This window comes from Mauremys mutica, chromosome 8, assembly GCF_020497125.1.
Source record: "Mauremys mutica isolate MM-2020 ecotype Southern chromosome 8, ASM2049712v1, whole genome shotgun sequence".
NCBI lineage: Eukaryota > Metazoa > Chordata > Testudines > Geoemydidae > Mauremys > Mauremys mutica.
Window position 1 is genome coordinate 22,368,770 of NC_059079.1, and position 27,484 is coordinate 22,396,253.

Consider the following 27,484-nt stretch of genomic DNA (forward strand, 5'->3'; position numbering starts at 1 on the left):
GCCCAAGGAAGTCAGGGTCCCAAGCAAGCAGGGGCATCATCCCGGAATCAAGCAAGATCAGAATCCCCTTGTGTCAGGTGCTGTACAAATACCTAGTTGGACAAACTCCCTGTTCTTAAAAGATTACAATCTAAGTAGACAAAACAGGAAAAGAGTGGGAGAAAGAAAGTGTTGTTATCATTGTTTTACACATGGGAAAAAATGAGAACCAAAGAGACTTGCCCAAAATCTGTGGCAGAACAAAGAACTGAACCCAGATTTCTTGAACCCTAGGCCAGTGCCTGAACCAGAAGACCTCCTTTCCTCTCAAAAACCCAGTTCATTCATCAGTATATTAATAATTGTTATTGTTACATGCATTTCAAGAACATCCATCACCATAGCAACTAGGCATTCTGATATATGTAGACTGACACATTTGGGCTAAATTCTGTGGGATGCAAAGTGTTTAAGTAAATGTAAAATTAGGCCCATTCAGTATTAACCAACATAATCCAGAGTTTGAAAATGTCTGTTTGAAGAGTTTTCCATCAGAGAGAAGCTAGAAGAGTTGTTCCCATTAAGGTAATTGCAATATCATGTGTTTGCAAATAATCAAAGCAGAAAAGAAAAAGAAAAATACCTTAGCCAGAAGACATTTCTGTGGTCTGATCCTTTCCCGTGAGACTTTCCTGCTGTTCCAATTCAGGCACAGCATAAGTACGTACTGTATGTCAAAAAAAGCGCAGCATTGTGTTGTGCATAGTCCTTAGCTTTCACCAGCGCTTCTATAATTGTTTGTTTCTCATCGATTCATAAATTGTTCATGACTCTGAATATCAAAAACGCTCTGATGACTTCTGTAGATGAAAGATTTATCACCATGTTCAGTCCACAGGGAGATCACCATTTTAGACCAAGAGAACAGAATGACCTCTCTCTGGTCAACCGGGATCTTTCTGCCAGATACAGTCTATGAAGAATATAACTGTTTACCATTAGCAGATTCAATAGCATTACAATGCACATCAGCTGGAAAACTTCTGTCTTTTTTAAGTAAGGAAATCTATGGGTGCTGAGATCAGGAGCTCTTGGTCTAAAAATATTGTATTAGAGACAGATAAAAAGGCAGACAGACTTTATAACCTAACCTTTGAAGTAGGTCAAGACACTACAATATTCTACTGTAAAATCTCAAAATACGGTATTGTTATTGTTTTACTATAGTGTTTTGAGGAATTATAATATTAAATTATAGTGTGTATTTCCAAGGGTAGGCATTTATCTTCATTCTTTCTCCACCACTACACCCTGGAAGGCTAAGCTTATATACTTTTTGCACCAGTACAAGGTCCCCATTAAAAAGCTCACTTAAAAAAACCACATGATGGGATCTGAAAATGTTCCACAGTATTTTGAATATGAAATAACTATGGTAACTCAGATACTGCGATGTGATAACAGGGCAAATAGTCATGATGAAATGCAAATCTTGAGTAAAATGATACTTTTTTAAAATACAGCATAATCCTGTAAGAGGGTGAGCATTTCCTGGGTAGCGCTGAGTGCCTTCAGTGCTCTTTAAAGTGACTGGGTTTGAGGATGTCCTGAGCTACATTAGAGGTGCTCAGCACTTCACAGAATCAGGCCATCAAGAATGGAACTCCCAGTGTGAAACATTAAGAAAATATACAATAGCAGTATAGTATAGTGCACTGTGCCGAATATATTGTAGCAATATGATTTATTTTAAACTCCCGTTTTCATAAACCATCCAAGTTTGAGATTTCCTGATCTGTATCCTATACCCAGATACTACAAGAATTGGGGCCTTTCAGGTACCTACAATTCAGGTTTTTATCAATTTGACATAATTGCATCAGTCACCACTTGTTTCAAAATTGCAAGGGAAAGTCAGTAGTGTTAAAATGCTCATATTGTAGAGTAAAGAATAAAAGCTGCCCCTCTACTAGTGGGTGGAAATGGGCAACAGGTTTTCAGTATTCTTTACGTGTGCAGTGTCTCTAATTTTGCAGTGCCCTTGCAGAGATATTAAAATGTCTAAAATTCATTACAAATTGCCAGTTTCTCCAGAAAATAGATGTTTGTATGTATGCATCATAATAGTTGCCATTCATTATGATGGAGCTCTTGTGCTGCATAACTTTAAATAAGCAGCTATGTTTTTATAAAGTTTGCAAAAGCATAATTAGTCCTGCAGGCACAATATTTTCAGACTTCAAATGCTTGTACTCCAGCTGTACTGTTTGGGTTTGTAATTTCAGGAGGCAGCTGATTGCAGTCTCCATTGAAGTCCAGGGCTTTGTTTTTTGCTGGGTGGGGGAGGCAGGGTTGCACAATGACTCACTCTCACTCATAATATATGCACACTCAGAGGTGTAGTACAACACATTCCTCAGTTGTCTTTGTTACATGCATCTGTCACTGTCACAGAAAAGAAAAGAAAGTCATGTGAATCAGTTCTTTCCAATTAATTCTATTGGGGTTTGATATCATATGATTTTTCCATGTAATTTTTATATTTCTTTGAAAGATTGGGGAGTATTCAAAAAGAGACAGTTACATACATTAAAAAACTGAAAAGGAAATATTATTATATTAATAAAAGAAAGAAAAGAAAACCATGGCAGGTGTGACCTATTAATAAGTTCCTGGCTAACAAAAGAAGGGAATTAGATTTCACCCAGTATTTGCCTAGAGTACCCTTGTCAACAAAAAAAGTTCACTTTGGGTTGAATCATCCAAAGAGATCTATCTCTTTGAACACACTGATAGTGTTAGCATGGTAGTAAGCACATTGTTAGGGTGATAATGGAATCGAGCTGGGATAGTCCATTCTTGCCCTGGTGGAGTGGGGAGATTTAGACATGTGGTGTCAGCTTTAGGAGTATATCTTAATTTAATCTATGATCAGTTCCACCCTTTGTCAGGGAAGCAGGGTTTTCTGAACATCCTCCTCCCCCATCCCTGTGAGCATCTGGGCCCAGTCAGTCACCATAATGAAAATTGTCTTTGTAACAGGGCTAAGGGGTGAAGTCTTCCTTCTGTCTGGCACTAGTTTTTCCCAGTTGGCCTGCCACACCATGTAGACAGCACAGCCTCAATATAATCTCCAGATGCTAATATATGCACCAGAAAAGAACACATTTATCGCTTGAAGAATTCTTGCCTGCATCTAAACTGTGGCCGGAAATGCAAAAGTACTTCACGATAAATCCAAGTCCATTCTAGCCCCACCTGAGAATCACCTTCTATTGGTGTCATTCTAGTACTTGAGGGGAGAAACTGGGCAACAGGATTTTTGCATGCCCAGATGATAAAAAAAAAAAAACCAACACCTCAATTCCCATCCCATTTCATCTACAAATAGTCATTAAACACAGCTACAGTCAGTGCTCTTGGCATTCTATAATAATCTCTCACCAGCTAATCACCCAGCCCCCTGAAGAACAAGATCCTGCATTCCAGACCAGGAACACCCTGGTATACATTTAACAGAGGAATAACACTGGGGAACTCAACCATTAGTTCAGCTTTCCTTGCATCTGTTCATGCCCTAAGTGACCTCTGAATACACGGGCAGGATTCAGATTCTCCAAAATGTATGAAGTCACATTTGTGACCAAAATTTTTCAGAGCCTGGTGTATTTATAAATTTATATTCTTTTCCCATTTGTTTAGATCCCTTTCTTTCTGCTCAGCCCTGTTTAAACTTCCACACTGTCTCCGTGGCACAGCAAATATTCTTTTTGGTTGATTTAACATGTCAAATCACATGGTGTTCTGAAAACTGTGTAATTTTGGTGTGAGTTACAAAAATATCACCCTAATGAGGATTATAAACTGTTTGAAAACAGGCCCTTTTATATCCAAAGTGCAGTATCTAAGATTCCAGTACATCAGCCTATGTTTAGAGATATAGGATGATACACTGTGCTTATTTTCAAACAAATGAATTATTTTCCCATTGGTGTTGACTTGTGATTTATTTCCTCATTCACTAACTTGTAAGAGATCTCTTTTTAATATGGGTTACTGTCACACAGACTTTAAGAGAGGTGCATGTAGTGCTCAGACTATAGTAAAAGAGTGAGTTTTTTAAAATTTATTTTACTCCTTTAAAGTGTCAGAATTTAATATTGCTTCAACCTTAGGTCAATTGTTTCAGTAGAGGAACTTCAGAGCTGGTTACTGAAATCATAGAGCATTTTGACAGCTAATGCGTAAATTCAGAGCCACCAAGGCATTGTCTTTCCGAAGTTATGGAAGCTATGGAAGCTATGGAAAATTCCTAGAGCATTGATAAGCTTATTTGTCTTCAAAGATTCCAAATAAACACAATATTTTAAACTGAAAAAAGTGAGATTTTCTGAACTTTGTGATTGCAGAACCTTTTAACGGGTGTAATTATGATTTATCGTCACTTAGTTGAATTCATTTTTAGAATAATGCAAAAACTTTACATTCTAAAGGATAAAATAGCATTGTAAACAATCTTAGAGTTAATGTGAAAAAGAGTATTATCTCCAAGTTTAAATGCCCTGAATTTTTAAAAGCAGCCCCTGTATTTCAGTTGCAGTTTTTTCTTCCATTTGTCAGATTGCACCTGGAAAGCAGGTGAGTAGGTGTTTGAATGTGTGCATTTAACTGGGCCCATGATTTTGTACCTGCAGTATTGCAGAGCAGGTTGAGTTGATGTGCAACAGAAACACGAGGCTGTTGTGTATGCAAATGCTTTTTGCGCTACAACATGGATACTCCATAAATGTTGTGGCTGCATTCATGGAAATTCTCTGATGTTTTGGTCCTTAATGTGTTAAAAGTCAGTGACACCTTTTGCAAAGGCAGTATTCCTGCTGACCATTATAAATAATAGTATAGTATATGGAGATATACCTATCTCATAGAACTGGAAGGGACCCTGAAAGGTCATTGAGTCCAGCCCCCTGCCTTCACTAGCAGGACCAAGTACTGATTTTGCCCCAGATCCCTAAGTAGCCCCCTCAAGGATTAAACGCACAACCCTGGGTTTAGCAGACTAAGACACAAACCACTGAGCTATCCCTCCCTCCTCATTAGTGTTCAGATATTTATGATGGGAGCTAGACAGATAGAATAAACAATTTGTTATATGATTATTATATCATGAGGAATCCCAAGCATTCTTAGTCTGTAAACTCTCTGGGGCAGAGACCATCTTTTTGTTCTGAATTTGTACAGTGCCTAGCACAATGGGGTCCATGATTAGAGCTACTAGAAGCTGTGGGATAATATGATTAATAATAAAGTAATAATGATATTAGGAGCTGTGTTGATTAGAAATGTGTTGTCTGGAGTAGTGTCTTGCGTCAGAGATTACAATCTAAAAGGATTTCACAAAAGACTAAGTGCATGGCTTGACAGTAATTAAAATGGCAAGCAAATGGAAAGATCAAAACAAAACTCAGAATTAGTGTTTTCCTGCCTGAGAGGACTTCCTTGAAAGGCTAGCATGTCCGGTATACAGTGTAGTCAGGCAGTTGGTTAAGCATTAAACAGTCACCTATTTAGTATTTAATTGTTTACCTTTCATAATTAAAGATGCTGCCAAAAATCTGAATGTGCATCTGAATGACACTATGGGCAAAATTAAATGCTGGCATTACAAATGAATTATATCAGGAATTAATCAAGCCCTCTTTTCCAGGAGCAGCCTTCTCTAATATGGTAATAACTTGTGGGCAACATGAGTCTCTTCTCTTATGCAGACCGTCCACTCAGTCTTCTAGGAAACATGAATGACCATGATTACAGCCTCTGGTTTTGTACTTGCAATGGTGTTCTAAGCTCCAAGAATACACACTACGGGTTCTTTAAGTGACAGAACATAGTTGTTTAGAGAACCTGCTTAGAAGTCTACTTAGAACCTATGATTGACTGTGGATGCAAAACTAGAAAAATGGTTTGTTTCCTTTTTGAATACATGGGCTTAAATTAATTGTGGGCTGTATGATTAGACCAATTAACTCTTTCTCTCTCTTTGTTTCTTTACCTGGAGGGCTAATGAAGAGAATTAACAATGATTTTCTCACAACCCTATTGACATATTTTACTTATCTTTTTTTCCCTAAGTCAATGCAGTAAAACCATATACTTACAGGTTATGACTATTACACCTGCTGATACCACAGTGGCAATATATGTAATTTTATTATCTGTATGTGACATGACATTAGAGGTGTACAGGAAAGTTCGCCATCTCTACTGGAGGTATATAGAGCTGTAATCACATTCACCTGAGCTTGAAGCTTATACTTAATTCAGAGCACCATAGTGACCTCTGCTTTTTAATTAATTTATTCCTGAATTTTCTATATGTTTAAAGAGTAGTATTTTACATGATCTCTGATAAACTGGCTGGCATCATACACTCTGTTGGATAGGCTAGATAGAAAATGAATTGGATTTCCCTTGCTAAAATTCAGTGGTGTCAAATCCCTTAATTTTAATTTCATATGATTTTTCTGTTTCATTATCTTTTAGCTGCCTTAACTGCAGTAGTTTCCCAGTTGTTTCCACTACATGTGATCCATCTTTAGCCTCAAAAATAATGTAATTAGTCTCCTAACAAATACAGAGCTGATTCTAGTGTATTAGCAAATACACTACAGGTGATTGGCTATTTTACTATTATTCAATTTATTTTTAATTTCACAGAACGTTCAAGACTGCCCAGTTCTAAAGTAAATTCGAATCTTTTGAAAGCATTTAGCAATCTGTAGGAGAAATGAATGCATCAGAACAAAAGAGTTTTAACAAGCTGCAACAGATTTTCAAAAGCAGGCTGTGTTAGAGGTTAGTTATGCTCCTTCATTTGCTATAGCAACGGATACTTTAGCTGAAATGTGTACCAAGTCACACCATTTTTCAGATATTTTTTTTAACCTCTCGGAGAGCCTGGAAGTCTGTAAGCATCTCTTAATAGTGTCTTGTTATGAAAATTCCTTTCTGGGCAGCATCCAGAGATAAAGATCTTTCACTCAGTAAAAAGTAAATGGGCTTTCACTGATGCATTTGTAAAGCAATTTAGTATGCAATTAGTCAGGCAGAAAGAAAGAACATTTTTAGTTCTTGTTTGCTTTATAAACTAACAAAAGAGAATTTGGTACATAAATTTTGAAATGTAGGCATTTCAAAATGCAGCTGGGAAAGATAAGCAGATATCTTAGCAGAGATAGCATCAAGAATGAGGGTTACAAAATGAATATTTTTCCCCATAACATAAGAGATTGTCCTTAGAAAGGCTGCGTTTTAAGTATTGCAATGTGGAGAGGTCATTTATTGGCTAGGTATCAATCTGTGCCTGCAATCAGGCAGGATGGCTTTGCAGCCAAGCTTTGTTCAGGGAGTTCCTTTAGAGTCTAGACTCAGTTCCTGACTTGCAGTGTGTCTTCAGGCAAGCCCCTTAGTACCTCTGTGCCTGAGTTCCTTATTTCTAAAATGAGGCTAACTTCCTTTCTCTCACCCTTTTTCCTTGTTGTCTATTTAGATTGTAAGCTCTTCAGGGCAGGGACTGTCCCTTAGTATGAGTTTACACAAAGCCTAGCAAAACAGGGCACACGAGGCACTACTGAATTAATAATTAAGTATATCTGTGACCTGATCTGTATCCATGTGCAATCTGTGATTGCATCACCCTACAAGAAAATACAGAAGCCAGCTTTATAAACCTGGCCCAGCATGACTTGCTGTGGGAGTTCTAACTATGAGTAGCCCTGGCTAAATCAGAGTAAAGTCAGGAAAAAGAAACAGCTTAGAGTCAGGCAGACATAAATAGCAGTGCAGCTGTAGGGTCAGCTTGATTCAATCAAGTCCAAACTGGGTCTATTTACTGTCTGAGAACATCTCCCTGGAAAGGTAGAAGACACTACTAAGAGCCTGCTAACTACTCTGATTAGATTCTCTTCCCCCATCTTTCAACCAGCCCTCTGCTTTCTGAGAAGGCAGCCTTTATGGGAGCTGTAATCAGGCCCACCTCGGATGCTGCCCATTTCCTGATGTCAGCATTAACCATTTCCTTACAACCTGGATGCCTCTGTGTATACCCTCATCAGAGTTAACCAAGGGAAGAGTGCCGGGGCCTAGGCACAGGCCTAGAAGACAACAGACCTGTGTTCTGAGTTTGACCCTGCTTCTTCTGACAGTGATGTGGTGTTTGATTATTATCCCCATCTCCCTGCTAGAAAAAAAAAGATGGTATTTCTAGTCTTCCCTTATCCACATCTTACCTCTTTGGCAGATCTTCTGGAAAAGCAGAGTTTGGGTGTGTGTGGTTGGTTGCACAAAACAGGCTAGCCCTGAATTGTGTATAAAAACAATCCCCAGAGTCACTCCCGCCTTTTCTCTCTGTTATTTTCTTGAAGACCCATGTTAGCTTGCCCAGCTTAAATGAAGACCCAAAGTGGGAAAAGGAAACTGTGTCAATGATGTGCTGCTAATTTTGTGGGTATTTGCTCTGCCACAGGGAGGCCAAAACACACACTTCTGGCCTGGAGGAACTTTTCACACGTCATATGTTTTGGATACATTTATTCTTTATAGTAACAACTCTCCTAATGTTGATCTATGGTGTTGCCCATAGTATTTATGTAAAAGCTTTGTCACTGGCCTATACTCCTGAGATACATTCACATCTGAAAAAGCAGCAAACATGGGAATACAAGGGCTAATGAGTCCTTGGATTCATAAACAGGGGAATCAAAAGTGGGAAAAGAGAGGTTATTTTAACTCTATATTTGGCACTATATTCCACAATACAAGAAGGAGGGGTTGTTTTTCTGATCCATGTCCCAACCAAGCCATGTCCCCGGAGTCCTTCTGTATCATAGTGATATTCTGGACTTCTTTATAAACCTAGATCTATGGGTGTCTGACTCTGTTACTTTATGTGGCCCCTACAGTCTTGGGACTCGGAGAAGAGCCATGAGAAATGCTATAGTTAAAAAAGGAATTATTTGGGGGAAGTTCTATGACCTTTATTATACAGAAGGTCAGACTGTGAGTCTGTGACTTCTTTCATTCTGCCCATGGTCACAGTACCCAACCAAGAAGCAGTGGCACACCCTTGATATGGGAAGAGCACTGAAGACTTATATTAAGCATACAGAATCCACAAGGAGATTGGGATCCCTGTTCATTTCCTTTCATTCTCAGGTGCCAATGGCTTACAGTATTCCAAGCTATCCCTTACTAGATGGATCAGACTCTGCATTGTTGAGGCCTACAAGCCATCCAGCACACCTGTTCCTGAAGGAATCAAGGCACATTCTGCAAGAGCTATGGCAATCTCATGGGCCAAAAGATTGTGTACTTCCACCGCAGAGATCTGCAGAGCAGCCATATTGTCATCGGCTAACACCTCTATCAGACACCCTAAAATAGAATTTCTTTCTCCACAGAGGCATCCTTTGGGAGGAAGGTGTTCTAGGCAGTGGTCCAGACATATTCTGGCCACTTGAGCAGAGTTCAAAAAGGGAGGAACTTTCCTATTTCTTATGCTCACTTTTCTATCCCTCCCTACACTTCTTCACTGCTTGCTACATCTCATATGTATTAGAATTATGGGAGATGCTTGGCTGCAGAATGGAAAATTTCTTACCCAATAATTTCTTTTCTGCTACTAGCATCTCCCACAATTCTACTTAACCTTGATGGTTTCATGGCCCTGGGTCAGCATTTTATTTGGATCATTACTGTGTAGGCAGTGGCCTACTAAACATAGTTAATTAGTTGGCACTAAAGATATTGTTCCTAATCATTTTCTAAGAGTTTTTGCAGAGTTTTGGAGTGAATCATCTGGCAGCAAGCAGGAGAAGGGAGCATGGCTAGCACAGGCTCTGCTGCAGCTTTGAATCACCACTGGAAACTACAGACAGGAGGGAAATAGTACATTCATATCAGAACTGTGGGAGATGCTGCTAGCAGAAAGGAAATTATCAGGTCAGAAATTTTCCAGCAGAGGGTTCTTTAATCTATCCGACAAAGGCATAACACCACCAGTGACTGAAAGCAGAACCTAGACAAATTCAGACTAGAGATAAAATGCAAATTTTTAACAATGAGGATAATTAATAACTGGAACCACTTACCATGTGGTAGATTGTCCTATCAGTTGATGTCCTTAAATCAAGATTGGATGTCTCTTTCTAAAAAACATACACTAGCTCAAGAAGAATTTATGGGTTTCATGCAGGAATTACTGGGTGAATTGCTATAGCTATTCTGGAGGTCAGATTAAGTGCTCATAATAATCCCTTCTATCCTTAAAAAACCTATGAGTTTATCAATATAGAGAAATTTAGTTTAATACCTGCTCTTTAGATAAAAAGCATTGTTTATTATTAAAATCAATATTGCAACGGGACAACATTTATGGTACTATTAATTTTGAAGCTGGCAATACACACCAAAACTGCTACAGTATATTTAATCATTTGATCCCAAGAAGGGGGGCATTTAACTGCCATTTCTGGGTATGGATGAAGAATCAACCACCTCGGTTATTACCAGTAAAGAAGTATCAATTTGAACAATGTTTGTAATTGTTCTTTGGTGTATAGTGCCAGTTACTATACACAAAAAAGAGGAAAATATGTCATGAAGCTGTTGGGCATGACTCTGATCTCATTTACACTGTTATAAATTCAAATTGATTTCATTTAAATCAATCCAAATTTATGCCAGCATAACTGAAAACAGAATCTGGCCCCCTTTATGTCATTTCACAGTTTGGTGCTTGCGGCAACCAGGGGCGGCTCCAGGCACCAGCGCACCAAGCCGGTCCCGCGGCTTCAGCAGCAATTCGGCGGCAGGTATGCTGAAGGCGTGGGACCGGCAGACCTCCCGCAGGCATGCCACCGAATCCGTGTTACCAGCGGACCTCCCGCAGAAACGCCGCCGAAAGCCGCCTGACTGCTGTGCTTGGGGCAGAAACTATGCTATATACTGCAATAGGCACATTGGCTATAATGTATTGAGATACTACATTTTCCTGAACTGGATATTCATAGCTAGGGTGCACAGTCTGTACTGTTGTGTCCCTATGTACCCTATAGCAATCAGTGTTTGTGTCTTTTGGGGTACTGATATCTTTTCACTGTACTAGGAACTGCCATATACGTGACACCGTTCATGAAAACAACTAGAACACTGATTGGCATAGCTATGTCATTTCCCAGGGAACTCTACTTTCCAGTGATGGTATAACTGACAATTATATCACTGATGAAATTTCTTTGTGTCAAGTCCATCTAAGTGGGCTCAAGATGCTGACTTTGTGTCATATTCTTGGCATTGAACAGCTTTGTTTTTGGCAATAATCAGAAGACAATGGTGTTGAAGGTTCCCCTGCTCCTATTTGTTGTAGAGATAGGTGATGAGGGACTGCAGAAAGACTTGGTCTTCCTCCAGCAGGTCTGGTGATGAAAATCAGACATCTTTCTCTGCTAGTGCTCCCTCTGTCACTGGGAGGGGTGATGAACTCGTTTTGTTCACAACCCCATTGATACTTTGGCTGCTACTAATAGGATCCTTTCCCCATTTAACCTGCTCAAAACTTCAGCACATGTTCCTTCATAGGAGAAGCTAGGCTTTGTCGCCTAGGGACACTGATGCTGGTCTCACTGCCATTAGGAATGAACACAACAAGGTCTTCTTTTTCCTCTAATACTGGCAGTTCAGATTTCAGGAGGGGTCGTTTTCCTGATCCATGTCCCAACCAAGCCATGACCTATCCCTGGAGTCCTTCTGTATCATAGTGATATTCTGGACTACTTTTTACACCTAGATCTATGGGTCTCTGACTTTGTTACCTTATGTGGCCCCTATAATTTTGGGACTCAGTCTTGCAATCAGTCTCCAAAAAGGAGAATATGTTTTCTTCATGCAGATTTCCATTCAGTTAGGTGAGATCTAGCTATCCTCCTCTGCTACCAACTTGGATTCCCCACCGCTGTCAACAATAGAGAGAAAGAATTTGATGTGCTTTAGCCAGAAACACCTCCACTATCCTTGTGTGAACCAGCAGGGTACGTGAGCTCAGATGAGCTGCTTCCCCACCTGATGACATGAACACCTTCCAGGAACTGCTAGACCATTTTGCTGAGACCTAAGATCTGGAACCTACATGTTTCAGGAGAAAGCTCACAGAATCTTGGCTATTATGTAGCCCAGGCAGATGAACTTGTTGCCATCTTAACAAATGAGAATACTGTGGATCTGGCAAAGGGCCTCTAGCTAGCCCATGCTTCAGTTCCTCCTAACCTGAAGCAGGCTGGCCATTTGTCAGAACTCAGAACTGCTGTGAGCATTTTTTGTTCTTGACTGACTCCATACATTTGTGGTGGTATCAATCAATAGAGCTCCTATATCTATGGTAAAAAATCAAGGATACTAAGTAGCTGAACCTCCGGAGCAAAGAAATACAATGGCCCACATTATGCAGGAATTCAGACTAGATGATCATAAAGGTCCCTTTTGGCCTTAAAATCTATAGATTTATATATTCATATATTCATAAAGCCTATGGTTTTCTGCACACTGCAGATGACAATCTCCAATTTAGTCTTGCTCCGCAATACATTCACAATGTAAACCGTGTTAGGTAGTAATGAAGTCAGGAGCCATTATGTTATTCCTGATTCGGTGACTTATGTAACTAACCAACACAACAAAAATAAATTATTTGTGAATTTTACCATCAAATAGGCAGTTTGAAATTTACATTCAGCAATTATTCAGGCATCCATCCTAAAAATTCTCTTTGTGTATATTTGTGCCTGAGCCCTCAGATATGTGCAAAAAGCAAACGTGAAAGGTTTGTGCATGTGGAATTTGAAAGAATGCTTAGGGACAATTATTTCCCACTATTCGCCCAGCTCTGATTAAAACACATAGTTTCCTGCAGCGAGCAATCTCCTAGAACCAGCAGCACCTCATGGATAACACTGAACTTTTCATTGGTCACCACTGTTTTACTGCCTTGTCATGCCAGTGCCAGGGCACCTCAAGGAGCTTTATAAAAGATGTACAGTATTACAGACTGCAGTACCAACCCGATGATTAAAAACAAGGGGAAACAAGTGAGTTTTCAGTATTCATTTCAAAAGTGAAAGTGAAACAGCACTTTGACTTGCCCGAGAGGAGAATTCAATGTTCTATTAACAACAGCTGTTAGCCATACGGTCATACAGTCAGGTGCTGTAATGACCACTCAGTTTTGGTACATTTTAATACTCCTCAAGAACACAAGTAAAATCAACTGACTACGGTTGGTACTTAGGGGTGTCCCCCATTGAAGAGAGCTCTGCCTAAGATTTTGAAAAAGCTTTATAGGTTAAATGGAAAAGTCAGATGCTAACATGGATTCTAACTAACAACCGCTGAAAGAGACCTGGAGTTTCAGCATGTGCTAGCTCAGTTGGTGCCAAAGAGAATCCTATCAAAAGCACTTTGTTAACTACACATGTTGTGAGAACATCAAGTTTCGACTGTTTATGTAGCAGCTTGATGAACAGATCACAGTAAGAATATTCTGCCTGGGCTATGAGATAACATAAGCCAATGGGCAGATAAACTAGCTGGTTAAAGTGAAATAAAGCCCAAACTACAATTCGAATCAAGGCCGTTCCCCGGAGCCAGCTTTATTGATTTAAAGGAGACTCCAAAACAAGTTACACAAAACACTTGCCAAGAAAGTTCTTGCCAGATTTCTGAAAGCTGGGTGGGGAGAGGACTTGTGCTTTCACCAGGGTAGGCATTCCTGCATATTTCTTAAGCATCCTACCAGGCCCTCATGAAGGGACTTCCCTCTTGTCTCCACCCTCACGTGCACAAAACCGAACTAGAAACATTCCTTTATATAGTTTCCAGCAGGCAGTCACATGACAGCTGGGACCTTTCAATCATGTGCCCTAACTGGAGATTACAACTCCCAGTGACCCCCAAGCTTAAAGAGCCTGTGTCTCCATAAAAGGTGTGTGGGCTGCATTTGTGCTTACAGACCATCTGATAAAGATGTTTTCACTTCCCATTGTTTTATAAATCTCTTACTATTGATCATAGTATAGATGTTGCGATTTAAATATGGAAACAAGTTACATACGTATAACCTCTCCCAGAAACCTTATCATCCATCAGTAGAACATTGTCTGGCACAGAGCTCTAAGTTACTGTGTTAATACTAATAGGTAGACCAACTGGAAAAATCCTGGCCAGCATCATCTATGAACAAGGTTGTAAAAGAAGGATGGCATATTTCACTATCTTAGAAGGTGGTGACAGAGATCAGAGGCCCATCATCCACAGCCAAAAGAAACCAAGATAATATCTCCATCAGGGCTTTGTTAGACCTTAGTCTAAGGGTTACATGGTGCCTGTGGGTACGTCCAGACTACCCGCCCTATCGGTGGGTAGCGATTGATTTATCTGGGATCGATATATCGCATCTCATCTAGACGCAATATATCGATCCCTGAACGCGCTCCCCATCGACTCCGGAACTCCACCGGAATGAGAGGTGGTAGCGGAGTTGACGGGAGAGCTGCGGATGTCGATCCTGCGCCGTGAGGACGGGAAGTAAGTCGGAATAAGATACTTCGACTTCAGCTACAGTATTCCAGTAGCTGAAGTTGCGTATCTTCCATCGACACCTCCCCCACCCCCCAGTGTAGACCAGGCCTGTGATTTGGAAACAGTTTTGGCAAGTAAATGGTCACTCTGATGCCTGGAATTATTGCAGCCTGCATCTACTAAAGACAAATATTATACCAGGATACATAAGGGGACAATAGTAAAAGAAAGAAAATATTAAAATTGGAGAGAAATGTTAACATGTAGATTACAATTCCCTTCCTCCATGAAAATATATTTAAAATAATTTAAAGATATTAAGTTCTGAATTTGGTTTCGCAGATTTAAGCATTAATTCCAATGATTTCATATCTCATTTATAAATAGGTCTTAGAAGAACTTTTAATCAAAGGAAAGGAGGGCAGTCAAGCGATTAAAAAATTAATTGCAATTAATCATGTGACTTAAAAAAGTAATCGTGATTGTGCGATTAATTGCACTGTTTAACAATATTAGAATATCATTTATTTAAATATTTTTGGATGTTTTCTACATTTTCAAATATACTGATTTCAGTTAAAGCACAGAATACAAAGTGTACAGTGCTCACTTTCTATTTATTTTTATTACAAATATTTGCACTGTAAGAAACAAAAGAAATAGTATTTTTCAATTCCCCCATTACAAGTATTGTAGTGCAATCTCGAAAGTTGACCTTATGGGAGATAATGCTGCCCGCTTCTTGTTTACATCACCCAAATGTCAGAAAGGGCGTTTGCATGGCAGTGTTGTAGCCAGCATCACAAGATGTTTATGTGCCAGGTGCACTAAAGATTCATATGTCCCTTCATGCATCAACCACCATTCCAGAGAATCTATGCTGATGATGGGTTCTGCTCAATAATAATCCAAAGCAGTACAGACCGCCACATGTTCATTTTCATCATCTGAGTTAGATGCCACCAGCAAATGGTTGATTTTCTTTTTTAGTGGTTCAGGTTCTGTAGTTTCCGCATCAGAGTGTTGCTCTTTTAAGACTTCTGAAAGCATATGTAATGCCAACAGACCTCAGTCATTGATGGCCAGGATCGAACCTGGGACCGCTGGAGCTTAGTGCATGAGCCTCTACCGCATAAGCTAAAAGTCAACTGGCTGTTAGCTAAGGCTGTAGAGCAGACTCATTTCATCTGTCTCTAAGTGGTCTCGGTGCCACTAGATGGGACAGAACACCTCATCCAGGAGGAATGTGGGTTACACATGCTTCATACGTCATTCCACTCAGAGTTTGGAAGGCACTTATGATTCTTAATTCTTGAGTCAAGTGATGTAGCTATCTTTTGAAATCTCACATTGGTACCTTCTTTTCATTTTGTCAAATCTGCAGTGAAAGTGTTCTTAAAACAAACAACATGTGCTAGGTCATCATCTGAGACTGCTATAACATGAAATATATGACAGAATGTGGCTAAAACAGAACAGGAGACATCCAATTCTCCCCCAAGGAGTTCAGTCACAAATTTAATTAATGCATTATTTTTTTAATGAGTATCATCAGCACGGAAGTATGTCCTCTGGAATGGTGGCTGAAGCATGAAAAAGCATATGAATCTTTAGTGCATCTGGCACATAAATACCTTGCAATGCTAGATACAAAAGTACCATGTGAGTGCCTGTTCTCACTGTTTGGTGACATTGTAAATAAGAGGAGGGCAGCATTATCTCCCATAAATGTAAACAAATTTGTTTCTCTTAGCCATTGGCTGAACAAGAAGTAGGACTGAGTGGACTTGTAGGCTCTAAAGTTTTACATTTGTATTTGAGTGCAGTTATATAATAAAAAAAGCTACATTCATAAGTTGCACTTTCACGATAAAGAGATCGCACTACAGTGCTTGTATGATGTGAATTGAAAAATACGATTTCTTTTGTCATTTTTACAGTGCAAACATTTGTAATCAAAATAATAATATAAAGTGAGCACTGTACACTTTGTATTCTGTGTTGTGATGGAAATCAATATATTAAAAATGTAGAAAAACATGCAAAAATAGTTAATAAATTTCAGTTGGTATTCTATTATTGTTTAACATTATGATTAAAGCTGCAATTAATCGTGACAAATTTTTTTAATTGCAATTATTTTCTTTTTTAGTTAATTGCGTGAGTTTGCTACGATTAATTGACAGCCCTAAAGGAAAGTAAGGCTGAGAAAATTCTTAGCTCTGACTTTTTTAATCTGTTTCTGTTTGATTTAGTACATGTATAGGTGCAATGTATCAATTAATATATTACATATTTGTAATTCACTTTAATGCCAGGGTCAATCTATCAAAGGATATATTTGGATATATATAAAGAATATATATAAAATAGCTATAAACTATTCACGCTAAACTCACATACAAGAGAGAAACTGTTGGATTAATTTCTCTGATGTCCCTTTCTTGCAATTCACAATGATAAACAGGTCATTTAAAAATAATCCTTACTTTACTGATTGTTCTGTCCATAAGCACAGCTCTTTTAAAAGAGAATATGAATGTTCACATGGATCGTTAATGGAAGAACTACATATTTCACACCTCAATAAGAAACCAGTGACAATAGGAACTGAGTGTCTTCATTTCACAGGCACTTCAGAAGCTTAGAGGAAATTAAGGGATATTATAGAAATATGAATCATAAAGGAGAAAATGCTAAAGAATTTTTTTCTACACTATGAACCACAATTATTTAAATTATTCTATAAAGGCTCAAAATGAGGTTTAACATGATCATAATATATTGATGAGTCATATCTCAGGCAAGTAAACTGTGGGACTCATCTAAAGCACTTTGAAGTCAATAGAAAGATTTCTATTAACTTAAGTGGGCTTTGAAATAGACCCTAAAGTCTGATACCTGCAAACACTTATGCATGCGACTTCAGTGGGATTATTCACTTACGTAATGTTAAGTACCCGCATAAGTGTTTACAGGATTCATTCAGGCCTATTCATTAAAAAAAAGTTCATATTTGTAACAAGTGGTTTTCTCCACCTGATTTGTATTGTCCTCAGAACAAAAATGCAAATTGAAAAGGCTTTGTTTTTACTGTTTCCATTTAGTTAGATCGGTTATTTTCCACACATTAAAGGCCATCTCTGAATTATGCACACAGGAGAAATGTAATATTTAAAGAAACAGCATTGAAGAGAGTCAGCTGAAACAAGGAAATTCTTGAATATAGTGTATGAAATATAAATATTCTATTAAAATATATTAAATCTTTTTCAAAGAAGACCAGTAAATTACCACATCCTCCAGGCAGTACTTTTCAGAGGAACAAATTATAGGTGGTTTATGTTTCTGCTGCACTATCTTCTTCTTTTGTGTTAATGTTTGAAAATTAAGTGGATTTAGCGTTGTGAAAATTGTCAGATTGGCAGTCATAGAATTCCTCTATCCACTGAAGATCTTTGTCCACAGAACAAGCTTCCCTGAAACGCGCTGCAAACTTGATCTGGAGGGACTATCTCTAAGACTGAACCAGTAGGTCAGTTAACATGCCACTTTAGTGCTTGGCCTCTGCTAATTAAATGCTAATTAATTTAATTTGTAAGGGCAAGTTGTGATATGACTAGATTGCTAGGAATTTAGCTGAGACCATCCAAATAATTTCATTTAAGCTATGGAACAGCCATCGGATAGTTATAATTTTTGGCCTCTAGTGGGCTGAGCTGAATTCTGACTGGTGTTCTAGCGATGATATGAAAGGCCTTGGTTAATTCTCAAAACCTTTAGCCATACAGCTCCACAATGTATTATTCCACCATTCTATGGAAAACACCAGGGTATGTCTAGACTGTGATTAAAAAAACCCACCTCATCAAGTCTCAGAGCGCAGGTCAGCTGAGTCAGGTTTGTGGGGCTCCGGCTGTGGGGCTATAAAATTGAACTGTACATGTTTGGGCTTGGGCTGGAGCCTGGACTCTGAGACCCTGCAAAGTGGGAGGGTCTCAGAGCCCAGCACCAGCCAGTGTGGAACATCTACACTGTAATTTTATGGCCCTGCACCCTGAATCAGCTGACTCCGGCCAGCCGTGGCTGTGCTGCCCATCTTTTATTGCAGTGTAGAAATATCCCTAGACTCCTGGAATCATCCATTTCCATCATTTCTCTAGAAAGGGAGAGTCATTCTGGGGAACTCAAAGTTATTCAATCAAATTCAACGTAAAGGACAGCAAATACATGTGATCTGTGAAATTTTAAGTATCAGGACTTTACCATGTCATGAATATTATATAGGCACTGAGGCTGCAGGAACTGGAATAAAGCCACATCTCTCATTATTTACCTTGTGTTTATGTTCTGTATTGCATCATGGAGTGATTTATCAAGCCAAAATAACAACTAAGCCAGTCTCAAAATAACAGTTAAGATGGGATTTGAAATATCGTGGCAGGCCCTCTTTCACGTTATTTCAGCCACAAATGAAAACAAAGGCCCAGATTCTGCTCTAGTTAAGTTATGTCAGTGTAAATCCAGATTGACTCCATGAGGTCAGTGTCAATCAGAGCAGAATCTGGTTAGGTCCCATACATATCACAAAACAAGTATATGTCACAATCAGGCTACACATTTAAGTGCATAAATATGGATTAATGTGACTTACTTTAGGCACCCATGCTTCCTAATTTTGGTCCTGACTAAGAAAAATTACTCATTCATTTGTTTGTCCTATATGGCTGGGATGCCAAGGTTTCTAATTGTATAAACCATTTGTTTCTAGCCCTGGCAGGTCACAAAGACCTTAAAATTACACGCATCTTTCAGACTGCCTGCTTACTTTAATTCCTCATTCCAATTCGGACATGATTTTAACATCTAGTATCCCAATAACAGTAATGGTGAAAACCAGTGCTTCATCTAATCTGACTGTCCCATCTTTCAATTGGTATTAGTGGAAGTACTAATCATAGGCAATGACTTTGTGGGTGCTCCAGGGTTGGAGCACTCGCTGGCAGCCCCGCCAGTCAGCTCCTACTCCTCCCCCTAGTGCCTCTAACCCATAGGTGGGCCCCACCAGTCAGTTCCTCTCCCTCCCTCCAAGTGCCTTCCGCCCAATGTGATCAGCTGTTCAACAGAGTGCAGGAGGCGCTGGGGGGAGGAGGAGGAGCAGAATTGGGGCATACTCAGGGGAGGGGGCAGGGTGGGATGGGGTAGGGGTGGGGATTTGGGGGAAGGGGTGGAGTGGGGGCAGGGCCTGGGATGGAGCGGAGTTTGAGCACCCCCTGGCAAATCACAAAGTCGGTGCCTCCAGTAGTAATAGTAAATATTTATATAAAGCATTAACCTCTCTTTCTCTATCAAATGACAAGAAGTTGGCAACAAAATGTCAGCAGTTAAATGTGTGTAGGGAAAAGAAAGATTGCAATCAGAATGCATGGTTTAAGGTCTTGCATTTCATGACCCTCAGGGCTAGGTACATCAGTAAAGCTTTTCAAGCACTGATCCTGAAACAATGAACAGAAAAAAAAATATTGCTCCTTGTTTTCCTTGGTAGTTGATAACAAAGACCATTTTTTTACCACTTGCTTATCTGCTAATATGGCCACAAAGCCAAAGTGGAGTGAACATACTTAGGCACTTCAAAAATGTATGTGGGGTTTTGTGCTCCTATATCATCTTTCAGATATAATTGAAAGTATTGTAAATAAGACTATATCTAATAATAATAGCAGGGTCGGCTCCAGACCCCAGCACGCCAAGCACGTGCTTGGAGCGGCATGCTGCGGGGGGCACTCTGCTGGTCGCCGGGAGGGCAGCAGGCGGCTCCGGCGGACCTCCCGCAGGCATGCCTGCGGAGGGTCCGCTGGTCCCGCGGCTTCGGTGGAGCATCCGCAGGCGTGCCTGCAGGAGGTCCACCGGAGCCGCGGGACCAGCGGACCTCTGCAGACACGTCTGCAGGAGGTCCACCGGAGCCGCGGGACCGGCGACTGGCAGAGCGCCCCCCCGCAGCATGCCGCCGTGCTTGGGGCGGCAAAATCGCTAGAGCCGCCCCTGAATAATAGTGAGCTATATCCTAAAATGCCAGTGGGAGATTTCATCAGTAAAGAGGAGTAAAAAATGAGAGAGGACTTCACAACTTGGTCCCATTCATATATCATAATCTAGTATACTTAATAGTGAAAATGAATTGTACATCACCTTAAAAACATTTATGAAAAAAACCAATTAATTCTTAAATTGCACACTTATTCCTTAGACACTCATACTGAAATTAAAACTAGTATTCTATCTGCAAGCTTCGGTTTTATTTCATTTTCAATTATAAGGTTTCATTCTTGCTATTAATTTCCATTGTCCTTTTGAATCTAATAATTTTATCACAGTAAGACTCAGTGATGGAGGGGAACAGAGGCTTTCCTATTATTAGGTATGGATCATTTTCAGAAATAAAAAAGCAACCAAAATGTTAATAAAATGCATCCACTAATTGTTTATGAATTGTAAAAATACAGTTATATATAGATAATCAAGTGAGCTTAGTTTAGATGAACTTCTGCTCACCTACAATGATTATTTTCTATGATTGTTTAATTTTTCTAGACTAGTTGATTTACTCTTCTTAGAAAAAAAGAGAAAATCTGTGGGTGGGAGCTGATCTCAATGCTCCTGCTCAACTCAAAAAAATAAATGTACATCCTGAAAAACCCAAGTCAAGGACTGCAGACTCTGTGCTTAGGATTTTTCCACTAATGATAAAGTTTCCTGGCTTCTTGTGTTTCCTTCCTTCACAAACTGCAAATGGTCTGACCTACTTAGGCGGTGCTTGCCAGCACTAGCCTACCTGGCCAATCAGAGTAGGAACTAAAAAGATCAAAAGAAGTTTGAACAGAGCCCAGGAGCGCGGGCAGCCTTTTTGGCGCCCTAGGTGGCGGAAGGTCCCGCCCCCGAAATACTGCCGACGACCGCAGCGGCCGAACATCCAGCCACTGCAGTCGCCGCCCCCCAAATGTCAGCGCCCTAGGCGACCACCTAGGTCGCCTAATGGGTTGCGCCAGCCCTGACAGAGCCATTTAATGATTTACCTTCATTTCCTTGTCTCCCAATCCTGGCCTCTCAAGTGATTGCCAATGCATAGCTGAAGAAGACCAAGATCTTCAGAGCTAAGATATAAGAGGACAAGCCAGAAAGTGGAGCTCTTTTCAAAACAAAAATGACATCCCCAGCTTCAGCTTTCTGAAGGAAGCTTTCTGGGTTAAGATGCTTTCTCTCCTGTCCTTCCAGAATAAAAGTGTTATGTTTCAAGTCATCTTCAATAGATGTACAAGATCAGTTGTTGGGTAATGCTCATACAAAAATACCTTCACCCAGTCTGAGCAAAAGAGAGATGAGCCCCAGGTTTCAATGTTTTTATCGGGATTGAAACACAGTATGTGGGCATATTGATGTAATACACTGGTTTAGCGCATGTGATCTTGTCTGCTTCAGAGGCTTTACTAAATGATTTTTACAGCCTGCTACTTATTCACTGCTTTACTAAGCTTTGCGTATGTAGTAGGCTAGTATAGTCAAGGGGAAAAGCTGACAGGTCGGGGACATGATCACATGCACTAATCCACAGTTTAGACTCCAGTCCAGCAAAGCTTCTAAGCATGTAAGTAGTTCATCGGCTTCAATGGAATTACTCACATGCATACAATTACATACATGCTTAGCTGCAGGGGACTCATATACTCTCTCTATTAGGCAGGGCCACCCAGAGGATTATGGGGGCCTAAGCCTCCCGCCGCTGAATTGCCGCCAAAGACCCAGCACTTAGGCGGTGGGTCCTGCGGCGGAAGGACCCCCCGCTGCCGAATTGCCGCCGAAGACCCAGAGCGGAAGAAGCTCCGGGGGCCTGGGCCCCGCGAGAGTTCTCCGGGGCCCCCAGAGCAAGTGAAGGACCCCGCTCCAGGGGCCCCGAAAAACTCTCATGGGGGCCCCTGTGGGCCCAGGGCCTGGGGCAAATTGCCCTACTTGCCCCCCCCCTCTGGGCGGCCCTGCTATTAGGCAAGTTTATCCCAACCATCTCAGAGCCATAAGAGTTCAAGTCCCATCCAGGGTGTCATTGTCTAATGAATCATGACCACGTATGCACAGAGAGATGATCGTTAGTAGAGATCAAACCAAGGACCTCCTGCACCAAACCGCTAAGCTTCTAGCACTTGAGCAAAAGAATTACCTCTTGAGAGAAAAAGTAGCTGCTTGTTCCAAATATGGTGCCAGCCACCAGAGGGAAACATGATTATACCCACTAAACCACTGTATCCAGAACATGGGCACACTTACTATGCTATTTTGAGCTGGGATTTAGGGTCAGCCAATTGTGCATATAGGATATTTGCACCATTTAGATCTGAGATTGGATTGCAAACCTCCTTGTCATTTTTCATAAAGTTCAGAGGTACTTGGATATGAGGCTTTGGTTTGGGATCATCTCTGCAATACGTACAATAAAGATGGGTAGTAGAAAACCCCAAAATAATAATATAAGTAAGATAAACAAAGCATTTGTCATGGCTTCAGAGTATGCTATCACTGCTTTATTGGGACATAAGTATCCTTCATTCCCTCCTGAGCTGTGCTGGGCACTCCAGCTGTAGCAGAAGAGCTGAGCCACAGGCTTCACATGGAGAAGTGGATAGGTCAGGGAGCGTCTGAGAACTGGTCTGGTGGAAGATATGATAGCAATGTAAAATAAATGCTTCGGTCCAATACATCTGTGAAATGGTGCTGTAATTCATGCAACAGTCATTGCTTCTACTGACATTTATAACAGGAAACAGAGCTGTGGTCTAGCACTCACTCATCAGATGCTTCCCAGCTCAGGGCTTACCAGCTACTACCTGTTGAGTCAGACATCACTACAATACCAAAGAAAGCCTCTCTTAAAGCCAAAGATATGCAGATACATAGTTTCTCATCCACCACACAGCAAGAATTTATTTACACTGTAGCCCAGTTTCCCCCTGTGTTCTCTCTTCCTCTTATTTTTTTTCTCTATTTTTTCTCCTTTGTCCCCTTCTCTTTGGGCTATGGTTCCTCTTTGCCTACTTTCTTATATATTTTTCTTTATTTTAATTGCTTTTCTTTCTCTTAATTTCTATTCCTTTTCTGGTCTGTTCGTCCCATTCCTTCATGTCTCCTTCTTCCTTTTTCCACCATTATCTGTCCGTTCTTTCCTTTTCTTTTCCTTTCCTATCTGTTCTTCCTTCTCTTTCATTCTCTCTTTCCCTACCTTTAGCTGTCCTTTCTCTTCTTCCTACCAACATCAAACTCATATCCAACTCTACCACCCATACGCAGGCTCCAGTGCTGCTGTAACCTACGCCAGTGCATCAGCCCCCGAGGGTTATTGTGCTGGCGAGGATTTGCTGACCGCACCCCTCCCACTCCCTTCGCCTAAAGGATAGGAGCAGGGGTGCAGAGCCAGCTATTCTGGATCTACATCAGCTGGGGATGTCCCTGTGCAAAGGAAATCCTCAACTGTTCTCTTAGTGTAGATTTCTGGAGACTGAGGATCTATCCCCTAAATGTATACTGCAAGTATTTAATAGGTCCTGCACATTTGGAGCTATTTTCAGGCCCCTAAAATGTTTGCTTGCATGTGAAGGCTGCGGAATAAAATTCAGCTGTTAGAGGAAGAAACCACTCTATTGACAGAAGAAGATAATGAATTGGAGAATAAAGTAACCTTTCCACCAGCTGAAAATCTAGTATTTATTAGAGGAAATATTTTTGAAGAAGGCAGATGGAAAATCATTATGAATATGCAATTCAGCATTTTGTCAGTTTTCCTATTATGCCACCAGCTGACATTAGAACAAGGCTTCTCTGATTATCTTTAAAATCCCTCTTAAAGGAGGCTTTGAAAATGAATTAAGAATCTGCCCCACCAGTAGTTCAGGTGTTCGATCCTTTTTAGTGATCTCCTTTGGCAACATACTCTGTGTTGAAACCTATAGATATGGGGTGTGTGTGGGGGGGGAGTTTCTGAGCCACCTCTGTTCCAGGAGATAATAGATCTTTGACTGTAATTTTCCTCTTTTTGTCTGCCCCTGAGTGGATGTTAAGATTGAAGCAGCAATGGACACATGTTTTATTTTGTGAAACTCTATTAAAGTTTTAGCTTTTCCAGATGTAACTCCAGTTAGAGTCAATCACATAAAGAGGTCTTTAGCTTTGATGTGGAGGTTAAACGTCTTAAGAAAGATGTATAGTTTTTTATCTTTGCCATTGCCAAGTAAAATTTGTGAACCAGGATTTTCCACATTTTATCTGATTTTTGCAAAGTGAAATACAGGAACCTTGAGGCCTTTTCCCTTCTTTTGAAGCTACAATTCCAGGATTAGCTGATAAATCTAAAGCTGTAAATATGTAAACTGTTGGGGTGAAATCCTGCCCCTATTGAAGTCAGTGGGAGTTTGCCTGCATCCGACGAAGTGGGTATTCACCCACGAAAGCTCATGCTCCAAAACGTCTGTTAGTCTATAAGGTGCCACAAGACTCTTTGCTGCTTTCACAGATCCAGACTAACACGGCTACCCCTCTGATAGTGGGAGTTTTGTGATTCAATGGGGCCAGAATTTTATCCCTGTTCAACATATTAACACACGAGATTATCGTTTATTATTAATAATATTTCTTTGCATTTTGTGCACCTAGAAATTCATCACAGACAAGGACCCCAAATGTACAGACAGATGAAATAGTTGGTCCCTACCAAATAGATGACAATCTTAATAAATTAGAGTAATATGTCTAATGGTTTAGACTCAATGGCATCTCTTGTGAGGTTGATCTGTGCCTGAAATGGGACTCTTTACCTGAATAGCACTACGAGGAAGTGTTATGTCTTTACAAAGGACAATACCTGATGTGCATGGAGGGGAGTGTGATACAAAGTGCCAATGACTACAGATGTGTAACCAGCATTCACCATAGCAATGTCATCCCTCACCAGGATACACCCTTGCAGGGGCATCTAGCACTAGGAGCAATGCTGCCTCCTCCCTACTGGAGAAGGGCAGGAGGGAACAAGCAGTCTGGACTGATATTACTTTTGCAGCAAGGGAAGGGGAGCTCCTTTTTCTGTGTCAGACCATCTCACTTACTGCATCCTGCTCATCCAAAATCTACTACTGGCTATTGAGCAACTCTTCCTATCAGCTGCTCCTTTTCCCAGAACACGGCCTGTGAACGGGTGGCAGCAGGTCAGAGAGGCTGAATGAGAATGTGTTTGAGTTTTTTCTTTCCTAATACACCCACCAGCAGTATAGCTTTAATCATTGCTAAGGCCTTCTTCCTACAAACATTTACATGCATGCTGAATTTCAAGCATATGAGCAGCCCCACTGAAGCCAAGGTTATTGTGGTATTGGGGCCTAAGGCATTAGAAAAAATAAATAATGGTCACTTTCACTTTAAACAACTCCCTTGGCTGATTGCTAGCATAGTTACTGAAGCTAGCCAAGGAATGAGATCTGCTTATTCTGGACATATGTGCCCACATTCCTAGACCAGTGGTTCCCAAACTTGTTCCACCACTTGCGCAGGGAAAGCCCCTGGCGGGCCGGGCTGGTTTGTTTACCTGCTGAGTCCACAGGTTCGGCCGATCGTGGCTCCCACTGGCCGCGGTTCGCTGCCCCAGGCCAATGGGAGCTGCTAGAAGCAGCACGGGCCGAGGGATGTACTGGCTGCTGCTTCCAGCAGCTCCCATTGGCCTGGAGCAGCGACCCACGGCGACTGGGAGCCGCGATCAGCCGAACCTGTGGACGTGGCAGGTACACAAACCGGCCCAGCCCACCAAGGGCTTTCCCTGCACAAGTGGCGGAACAAGTTTGGGAACCACTGTCCTAGACTATTGGAAAAACTAGGTCAAATATCTAGGATATATAAGCTGTCCTTGGCTGGAATGGATCTGTTCACACAGTCTTGGACCAAAGGGGGAATTCACTCACTAGTGAAATTCTTCCATTGACACAGGCACTCTTTGTGATGGGTTCCTCCTCCACCTTGAACTCGGGTACCACAGAGCCCCCTCTGACCCTCCAGCCTGGGCTCTCTCTCTCACTATGCTGCTGTGACAAGCTGCAGACCTGCTCCTGGTCTTACACTTCCACCAGCATACACACACCTAGGGACACACCCAGCTGCAGTTACATGAAGGCTCCCTGACCAGTCACTGCATGAAGCAAAAGTAGAAAGGCTACAGTCAAGGTAACTCTCAGCTCCCCAGGCATGCACGCCTGCTGGAGCATAAACCCAAAATTATACCGTCTTGCACTGCACAGGGATTTGTGCAGTGTAAGCGCATAGATCCTCCCCCCCGCACACACCCAATGTGGAGAGGAATATGCAACTGCCTTTGCCCCTTGAGCTATGATTTCCCATGCATGTCACTCAAACTCACTGATTTAGATAAAGCAAAAACAAGTTTATTAAGTACAAAAGATAGATTTTAAGTGAGTATAAGAGATAACAAACAGATCAAAGCAGATTACCTAGCAAATAAACAAAAATGCAAACTAAGTCTAAAATGCTAGAAAGATAGGATATGAATTAGCAAATTCTCATCCTGGCTGATGATACAAGCAGGCTACAGATTCTTAAGGCACAAGCTACACTTGCTTTGCAGCTTGGAATCCTCAGGTTTTCATACACAGGCCAGAAATCCTTTTATCCTGGGTCCAGCACTTCCCCAAGTTCAGTCTTTGTTCCTCAGGTATTTCCAGGAGTCTTCTTATGTGGGGAGTGAAGAACAACAGATGATGTCACTCCCTGCCTTACATAGCTTTAGCATATGGTGGGAACCCTTTTGTCCCAAACCCCTTTGTGGAAAAACACTGAC

At 40.8% G+C, this 27,484-nt stretch overlaps 1 protein-coding gene across 2 annotated transcripts in view; it reads right to left on the reverse strand.

Annotated features, from left to right (window-relative positions):
* Positions 1 to 2,332: 2,332 nt before the first annotated feature.
* The window catches only part of LRRIQ3 (leucine rich repeats and IQ motif containing 3), a 205,226-nt gene continuing 180,074 nt past the window's right edge, over positions 2,333 to 27,484 (reverse strand). The window contains exon 9 of one of the 2 annotated variants that reach the window (XM_045026618.1): positions 2,333 to 2,424. In XM_045026618.1, coding sequence (XP_044882553.1) covers positions 2,409 to 2,424 — 16 coding nt within the window. In that variant the 3' untranslated portion in view covers positions 2,333 to 2,408. The remainder of the gene's footprint in view (positions 2,425 to 27,484) is intronic. The other variant, XM_045026616.1, reaches the window with a different exon arrangement.